This window comes from Pteronotus mesoamericanus, unplaced genomic scaffold (genome assembly GCF_021234165.1).
Source record: "Pteronotus mesoamericanus isolate MK-2021 breed Mesoamerican mustached bat unplaced genomic scaffold, CSHL_Meso_final contig_74, whole genome shotgun sequence".
In the NCBI taxonomy this organism is placed as follows: domain Eukaryota; kingdom Metazoa; phylum Chordata; class Mammalia; order Chiroptera; family Mormoopidae; genus Pteronotus; species Pteronotus mesoamericanus.
The window spans coordinates 35,350,344-35,359,972 of record NW_026555247.1 but is presented as its reverse complement, the minus strand read 5'-3'; the positions used below and the strand labels follow the sequence as shown (position 1 = coordinate 35,359,972).

The following is a 9,629-nucleotide window of genomic DNA, read 5'->3' as shown; positions in this document are numbered from 1 at the left end:
ACGTGGAACGGCTGAGTCAAAACAAAACAAAACAAAAAAAAAACAATCCCGCAAAATGAACACACGCAACATGGGTGTGTGTTGTAGATCCAGCCAAACCGATGGGTACATAAAGGATTCATACTTAGTTATTTTTTAATGTAAAATAGAGCTTTTAAAGTGTACTATATAATAAGGCTTGTTTCCAAGGGCTGCCATAGCAAATGACCATAAACTGGGTGGTTTCAAACCACAGAAACTTATTCTGCCAGGGTTCTGGGTGTCTGAAGTCAAGGTGTGGGCCGGGTCCCTTCTGGAGCCGTGGCGGGAGAATTGCCAGCCACCCTGAGGCTCCCAGCCTTGCAGATGCGTCATCACTCCAGGCTCGGCCTCAGCTTACATGGCGTTCTGCTTTCTGAGTCTCCGTTTTGGGGTCCAAAAATCTCTTTTCTTCTAAAGACACCAGTCTTTCTCAGGGCCCATCCCTAACGCAGTCTGACCTCATCCTAACCTGATTGCCTCTATAAAGACGCTATAAAGTCATATTCACAGGAACTGGGGGTTAGGACTTGAAGGTTGTCTTTTTAACAGACACAGTTTAACTCACAACAAGGCTCAAAGGTAATGCAGTAAAAAAAAAGAACAGCCTTTTTCAATAATTGGTACTAGAACAATTGGATATCCATGTGTCAGTAAAAGAAAGGGTCTCCATTCATACTTAATAATCTACAGAAATAAACCCAGAATGGATTATAGGTCTAAATGTAAAACCTAAAACTATAAAAGTTTTAGAAGAAAGCATGGAAGAAAATCTTTGTGACCTTGAGTCAGCAAAGATTTCTTAGAAATGATAGCAACAGCACAATCTATGAGAGAACAAATTGATGCATTGGATTTCATCAACATAACAAACTCTTGCCCTTCAAAGGCATTGTTAAGAGAATGAAAAGATAAGCCACAGACTTGGGGGAAAAATCTTTGCAAAGCATATACCTTGTAAAGGACTTGTATCTAGAAAAAAAAGGAAAGCTTAACTCAATTACAAATGGGGAAATATATCTGGATCCTCCACCAAACAAGATATATGGATAGCAAATAAGTACATGAAAAAACACTTAACATTATTAGTCATGAGGGTACAAACTAAAACCACAGTGAGACACTATAACAACCCTATTGTAATGACTAAAATGAAAAAAAACCCCAACCAAACCAAGTGAGGAAATGGAACTATTATACACTGCTGGTGGGAATGTAAAATCACAAAAAGACTTTGGAAAACAATTTAGTGGTTTAGGAAAAAACCACGTATACCTACCATATGATGCCAGCTATTCCACTCCTAAGTATTTACCCAGGAGGAAAGAAAATACACATCTGTACACAGACTCACACACAAATGCTATTAGCAGCTTAACTTGTGACAGTCAAAAGCTGCAAACAACCCAAAGTCTATCAACATGTGAATTGCTATGGACTAGACTGTGTCTCCCCCAAATTCATATGTTGAAGCCCTGACCTTTAATAGTTGGAGTAAGACAGTAAATACAGTTAAAAGAGGTCATAAAGGTGGGGCCCTAACCTGGTAGGATTAATGTCTTTATAAGAAGAGATAGCAGAGAACTCACACTCTCCACCAAGTGAAGACACAGCGGGAAGGAGCCAGCTGTGAACCAGGAAGAGAGTCCTCATCAGAACCTGACCCTGCTGGCACCCTGATCTTGAACTTCCAGCCTCCAGAACGGTGAGAAAATAAATTTCTGTTGTTCAAGTTACCCAATTTATGGTATTTTGTTATGGCAACCTGAGAAGACTGAAAGGTGAATGGATAAACAAATAGCAGCCTATCAATATAATAGAATACTGCTGCTCGACAAAAACAAAAACAAAAAAACCAACACAACGAACTATTAACATACACAATGACATGAATGAATCTCAAAATAATGCTGAAAGCCGCCAGATATGCTCCACTTCCACAAAAGTTTATGCTATATGATTCCATTTATATAAAACTCTAGAAAATGCAAACGAATCTAGAGAAAGCATATAGTAGTTGCTTGGAGCTGGGGAGGGGCAGGCAGGGATGGGAGAGAAGTATTACAAAGGGGTATAAGAAAACTTTGGGGGGTGATATATATTCCTATCTTGATTGTGGCAATGGCTTCTGGGTGTATACATATATCAGAACATGAAATTGTATACGTAAAATACGTGTGAACCACTCCAATTTGCCTTTGCTGTTTGCCATGGTGGGATAGTCTGCTTCTTTGATTCAGACAATCCATTGCTAATTTACATTTGTGCTTGTGTTCTTGTTCAGAATACAGTTGTAGACAGTCTTAATTGATTTCTACAGATGCTCCCGTTTTCCTCCAACATGTATCATGTAGCTAGCTGCTTTACCTCTTAACAAAGGGATGGCTGAATAATTTTACAGCTCTCTTGTCTAACCTGATCACACTCTCTGCATTCTGTCTGGTAGGGAGGGTATTTGCTTTTCAGAGGGAGCAACATTTGTGGTAAATTGTGGCCATGGAAAGGGAATTTAAAAACTCATTTGGAGGGAGGAGTCTCTTTCAGCTGAGTGTGAGCTGAAATGGACCTCCTATTCTGTGTTTCTCTTGTACTTCCTGTGTCACACCATTAAACATCCTCCAGGGGACCAGGAGCTCCCAGAGGTTCTGTGTAATCATGGGTGTAATCACGCCCAGTATCATGGCGTGATGTGGGGCATGATAATGCCCTGTGGTTAGGATAACAGCTGTTCCCACTTTTTAACACATACAACAGGAAGTGAAACAGCCACAAACTTATCCTCAGGGCTAGAGACAGCAGGGAAAATGTTGTTGGGGTTAATTTGTCCACATTCAGATAACCTATTTTTTAGAGCTCAGTTTGGACTCAAGTTCATTGTTTTGCTTTGCTAAGTTTATTTTTTGCATCACACCTCAGCTGTAAAGAGGATGTGTGAGAACTGCCTTTCGTGGGAGGAAGGGTTAGTATGATGCAGCTGGAGATGAGGATCGGCCTGGCTGTTAGTGTATCAGGTAAAAAGGTACCAGGTAAAAAGCATGAAGCCTATCCTCCTGGCTCCCAGACACACATCTGCCTTCCTACACCCTTCTCCAAAACTGTCCTTCATCTGCAAAAGAGATTGACAACACCACTCCAGCGTGGGGTAAGCCCCAGTGCAAGGGGCTAATAATAATCTAACCTTGGTATGTTTGAGAGAGAGAAGCAGACCCTGCACCAGAGTTCTCAAAGTGTGGCAGCCTCAGCATCACCTAGAAACTTGTTAGAAATGCAAATGGCCCCAGATCGGCTGAGTTAGAAACTCTGGGATAAGGCCTAACAAGTGACTGCTTAGCAAATGGCCCAGGTGCTTCTGACATTTAAATACATGGAAATTTGAGAACTACTACTATAACCACGACTTGCAGAAAATGGTATTTTTCATAAGTTGTCCTCAGTTGTAAGGACAATTGTGTAAAATATCTTTTGGTAATAGGATACCAAAGAAAGAGATCCCTTTTATCATGTGTCCACAATGCACTTATTAAGCTCCTACTGTATGCAAAAGACTATGCCAGCTACTACGGAGAAAGGAAAGATCACTAATACATGGTCCCAGACTCTGTGAGCTCATCCAGTGATTAGAAGCTGTACATATTTGGTATACATTTGTACATATTTGATTTGCCAATAGAACAGATTAAAACACAGTGGCCTGCCTCCTTGGTGATTATGTGTAAAACCCTCTCCCAAAATGAAAAATGTGGGCGAAAATCACCATTGTTTTGTTGCTGTTCTCAAATCATTTTTTGCTCTTTTCAAAGATGGGAGGATAATGTTCATGAAAAGCATAATCGTTTGAACCGTAGCTATTCATCTGTTCAGTGACTTAACTAGAACACACAGCCTCATACTTCTTTGCTGTTGGCTTTGCCTTGTGACTCCGCCCCAGCTCCAAGAACCTGAGGCCAGGCCAGCATCACCAAGCCTTCTTTTACCTGCTCAGCAATTAAACGCGTTAGTGGTAGACTCTCCCTTCTATTTAACTTTTATTAAAAGAAGCGCTAAGGTACTGAGATGCAGTACATCATATTTATTACCAAAATTATTAACAAATATACAAAACTTATACATGTAATTCTCTTACATCCATTTATTCTCTATAATACTGATTTTTGTTCAAGTAGGTTATCTACAGTATGTAAACATCCCTTGGATTGACCTCACACAGATTAGGAAAGCCCTCTAACCCATGCTTTTATCAGATACTTCTTTTTATTTGGCTTTCATGTGTAGCATCTAATCTTCACATTTGGCACGTGGAAGAGACATGTACAGTGCAAAAGAGGCAGGTTTTCTGGTTTCGTTCTGAACAATTTTGCAGGGGCGCAGTGCAAGTGCTGCGAGAACAAGAGCATTCTAACCTGGTGGAGGTCCATTGGTTGTGATGCCAGCAACTCTTGGTTCAGCCGCTAAACTGGAGCGCAACGTCAGTGCCTCTTCCTTCTCCCGCCCCGCCCATTCCCCATGCAAGGCCGATTCGCCTTCACTTGTTCTCAGAAGGGTTAAAAGAAATTCCATCCATCCCAGGACAAGTAGGTTAATTTCACCGAGTAACATTTTTTTTCCAGCGTTCTTTTGTGCGGGTTGGTTTACGCTATTTGATGAGACAGCAAAACTCTTAACTGGAGAATAAAAGAACATAAAAAAGAATCTGAGAGTAGACCTTTCTGTCTGCTTTCAATTGCCACCCTAAGATCAGAGCCTCTTTGTGGTGGAAAAGTGACAACTGCCTTGGTGGAAGGCAAAGAAAAGCCAAGCTTGCCATACATAACTTCACCTTGGACTCCAAGCCTTTGAATACAGTGTCCCAAAAGTTAAAAAGAAAAATAAGATAATGGGAGATTCTGCCCTCTTCCTCTTGTGTTTACGTAATCTAACCAAGTAGTAAAGCTGATCCAGAGAGAACTCTGTTCTCTTGCTCACCCCCTTCTCACTCTCCAGCACAGTATTGCTCGTGGGGTTGATTGCACCTCGTCCGCGAAGCATCTGCTTTGAACGGAAGGGTTTTGGCGCACACGCGCTTCTGTCACCAAAGGGGTGCTGGCCCCTCTGACGCCCCGTACAGCTCGGCCAACTTCCGGAAGCGGGGGCCCCAGTCTGTTAGAAAGTCGAAGCTCTGCTCTGAGTCTGATGTGGCCGACTGCAGGGAGCTCAGCGACCCGGCTACTGAGCCGTCCCCCTCGAACATGTACGTCTGGAGGGAGTCGAAGGGAGGGGCCCACAGGTCCATGTCGGCCTCGTAGAGCTTGGCGAGCACGTAGCTGTGGACGGTGCTGCTGACGGCGCACGTCTGAGGCACGTAGCGGGAGAGGCTCTCGATTTCCGGTAGCATGTCCTGCCGCGTCTTGGGTGCGCCCCCGACCTGCGCCTCCCGCGGGTTCCACATGGCTGCGATGTCAAAGGCCTCGGTGTCCTCTTCGCCGCCACCCTCGTCGTCGTAGCGGACGATGTTCTCGTGAATGTTCTCGTCGTCGTCAATGGTGTACGGTTGTTTCCGGTGCCTCCGCATGGACAGGATGAGCAGCACTAGCACTGCGGGAGGGAAGAGGACAGGAAGTTTACCCCGGAGACCTGCGCATGCGCCCTGCCTCAAGATGGCCTCGATTAACCAAGCGTGGAGAGGGCGAGCTTCTGAGCTGGGAGCTCAGAGTCAGCGTGGGAATACTTTAAACCCCAGGGCCTGCCTCGTTTTCACCCCTTCTGCTGGGTTAGGTTGAGAATTTGGGCAAGGGAAGCCCAGTCTTTTCTCCCAAGTGGTTTAATGAGGGGTTGCGTATAAAGTCTCTGCATCAGCTTGCTGCTTTGAAATCGTGTGTGGATGTGTACACCCTACTTCCCAGTACAAAATCCCGTGAACAAAGCCCAGGCCCTGTGGCCTGGCTTGGAGTATAGGCTAAGGATCAGAGCGGACTCTTAACACTGGATATGCGTTCCTCTTATTATTATAATGTGGCGATCTTACTATGTAAGTGGTATCCTGCTTTCTTACATTAGCAGCTTAATAGGATACTACTCCGTAATTAACATATATTAGTGTATTTGCATACAGACTCATAGGCTAAGTATCGGTCAAAAGCCTTAGTCTTTTTATGTCTCCTCCAGAAAAGAGCATAAGTCACCGCTGTTGTCCAATAAACTCAGTTCTGCAGAAAAGCCTTCCATTAGTTGGAGAGGTGGTTGTGGCGTTCTGGGCCCAACGATGTTTGTGGAAGGGAGGGAATGAGCAGTGACATTTTATATAATTGATCGTGGTATCAAAGAAGCACCACACTGTGAGATGTGGGCTTGCAAGTTTGGATAAAACTTTATCCCAACAAATACGTATGTATTTTTTTCACAGGACGTGCTCACTGAGGTTTAAAGGAGAGCTAGAGATAATCCCATTGAACTGTTTATCTCTGTGACCTAAAATGTTTTCCTGGAAGGGTGTTGAGGTTTTAACTGCAGAACTGCTACTGATTATTTTTCTGGTGTGCGTAGTTAAGCTGGTGAACAGGGACAGCTTGACAGCACAGCAGAGTGAGACCCCGGTTTATCCAGGGGGAAGATGGAGTGTGGTCGTCCGCCCAGTAAGATAATGGATGGACTTAAAAAACGAATAATCGTGCTTTTAAAAATTTGAATGTAGAATGTACTTTTTGTAAATTGTATTTAAATACATTAATATTTTCCCAAAGAGTTTACAAAAACATGCACAGGGAACAGTGACATACTCTTGTATGTTTTCTTTGTGTGCCAAAATCTAACTCGGGGACTACAGGCCCGTTGGATTCCAGAGCAAAGGACTGACAGGGCTCCAGGGTCGCGGAGGCTTGGACAGGGCCCTGGGGACTGGGGCGTGACTCGAGTGGACGGGGACAGAAGAAGTGGGATTCTAAGTGAACAAGCGTTTTGTGGCCTTCGGTAACTAGTTACTAAACCTCAGGTGTCTCAGGCAGGGTGCTAGTGCATGCGGCGACAGTGTTGACCGATGACTGCTCTTACAAACTAGCAGTCCGAGGAGGCTGTGGACACCGGTTACTCCCAGTCCAGCCGCGATAAAGCCTATCACAGGGTTACAAGCGTCGCAAAGAGAATGCAGAGGCAGGGCTAGTTAATCCTTCCTAGGGCCTAGGAAAACCTCCACACCGGTGACACCGGGACGATATTCTATTAGAAAACACTAGGAAGGAAAATCAGAAAGGTTTTCAGTATCTGCTGGAAAGAATTCCCATGGTGATGAAGGATTACACGGTTCATGGAACTGGTCCATCTCTTGAAAAATAAAGATTGCCACATATTTATTTTTTAGGTATTCTGATTTAAACAGCAAGTATTGCAAAATCAGATTTGAGGGAAGATGGTCCTGTGTAGCCAAAAGGCTTCCCTGACAGAAGAGAATCAGCTCTAGGGGTGTTTAGTCTTCAGGTACTCCAGGCGCAGCACATGGGGCCTGTGAGTTTTCTAGGAACTAGATACCTACTTGAGATGTGAAATTAAAAAAAAAATCCCACAAAATCAAAATGATTGTGTTTATTGAATTATCCACAGAGTGTAGTATTTTGTTGACAAGTTACCTTCAATTTAATACTACTCACTTTTATGAGTTTTATTTCATGTGGGGTGTGCATTCTTAGGAATAAGAGTGCCTAAAACTGTGAGGATTTTATGGCAACGCTAGGAGGTTAGCTCCTGACGGTATGTTTATTCTCTACAATTCAGAAGACAAGACAGAATACCACTTCTCACCGGAGAGCCTCTCCACTCCAGACTCTTTAAATCAGTCTTTCTTTAATGATGACACCTCTTCTCTTGTGGGCCAGAGTGAACTTAAAACGGGGACATTTCCCTAAGAGCCAGTTTTGTCCAAGGCCTCTGGCAGTTTATCTTGTTAGGCACTCAAGGCCTCCCAGTGCCACCTTATGGACACTCGGGGAATTGCAGGAAGGTTTTATTTGCTGCTGCCATCAAGGACCAGAAACATGACAATTCCCTGTGATTCAGGGCTTTGAGGACTTAGAAAGGTTGCTTATTTATATACTTCTCCCTGCATGTAGCACTGAACTAAAGCAACAGAATCAAACCATATGTTGTATTAGGAAAGTTATTTTTGAGAAGCATATTCTGCAGACATCCCTCACATTCAGTCAAGTGTTAACATTTTGCAGTCTGGATCTTCCTTTGGTCTGACGGAGTCTCCTGGTGTGGAGGTCAGCCTGGGACTGAGGCGGTATGTGGGTGTCTGCGTGTCTGTTCTAATTCAAATCCCCAGTGCTTCACTGTTTGCTCTCGTAAGACGCCAGGATTTCTTTCATGTTGGATGATATTACTATCTATTAAGTTGGCTTTTCTCTAAGTAAAATACATATGTTATAAACTATATATATGGGATACATGTACAGATATTTTCTTGGTTTCAAGAAGTGGTTTAGGTGTTTCATTGCTTGTTTCTGAGTATGAAGTTCAAGAACAATTACACGAATGGCCTTACGTGCAGGGGAGGTGGGTGGCTGCCTTGCAGTTTGACTTGAGATGAGGAAGAAAGGACCCCATACCCCAACAGTGCTCTCCCACTGGCCTGTTGACCCCTCTGTTTACTTCACCAGCAGAGGCCAACTGGCCCTGGCGAGTCACTGCTCCTTCCTAGATTGCCACAGTGCCTTGGAGAGGAGCCAGCGCCCAGGCAGCTGATTTTCCCAGGTGTCGTGTACTTTCCCTCCATCACTTTTTCCAGATCTCTGTTCAAAGGTCTCCCTGCTGGGGAGGCCTTTCCTCACCACCCTGTTTAAAATGGCACCTATCCCATCCCCTGACCCGTCAGGACATGCTCTCCCCCGTCCTGCCTTTAACACCTACCACCTCCAGAATCTGGGATGGACATGTAGGAGAAGGGCCGTACTTCTCAGACAGAGGGGTGCACAGTGTAGGGCCTGCCTACATTTCAGTCCTGGCTCAGTCTGTGACATTTTGCCTTAGGCCTGTCACTACCTCTTTGTGATTTAACCAGTCACAAATGAAATGAAGGGATTAGAGGAGGCGATCATCATACTCTGTCCAAAATTGCCATTTTGGTTCTGTGGGGTCAGAATGAACTGCTTTGTTCTGAAGTAAACTCTGTGAAAGCTGGGACGTGTCTGTCTTAATAATCTCAGCACCTGCAGTATTCCTCTGGCCTATAGTAGCTGCTTTCAATAGGCATGGTCCAGAAAACCAGTTCTGAACAGCTGTGCTAGGACAATACCTGAGTGCTGTCTAAGTAAGCATTTTCAGGAGCCGACAGAATGGAAGGGAGCCACTTACTCACCTAGGAGGACAAAGATGCAGGCCAGGATGGCGATGAGGGCCCCCCGGCTCAAAGTGACTGGGAGCATGTAGGCCTCGGGGCTGCAGGACAGGATGTGGCCATTGTCATCACAGCTGCACACCTGGATGGTCAGTGTGCCCGTGCTACTCAGCACTGGCTGCCCGTTGTCCGATATGAGGATGGGCAGGTAGAAGACGCTCTGCTCCTGCTGCCGGAAGCCAGACCTCCTCGTTAGGATGCGAGCGGTGTTATCTGAAGAAGGCAGGGATTCCAGGATGGGGGAGGGGGG

The 9,629-nt window shown here is 44.6% G+C and overlaps 1 protein-coding gene across 1 annotated transcript in view; it reads right to left on the bottom strand.

The window, feature by feature from the left end:
* Positions 1-4,165: 4,165 nt before the first annotated feature.
* Positions 4,166-9,629, bottom strand: part of CDH20 (cadherin 20) — a 45,088-nt gene continuing 39,624 nt past the window's right edge. Inside the window, exons 10-11 of the mRNA XM_054583873.1 lie at positions 9,341-9,592; positions 4,166-5,589 (exon numbers count right to left, since the gene is read on the bottom strand). Of these exons, the coding sequence (XP_054439848.1) occupies positions 5,084-5,589; positions 9,341-9,592 (758 nt within the window). The 3' untranslated portion in view covers positions 4,166-5,083. The remainder of the gene's footprint in view (positions 5,590-9,340; positions 9,593-9,629) is intronic.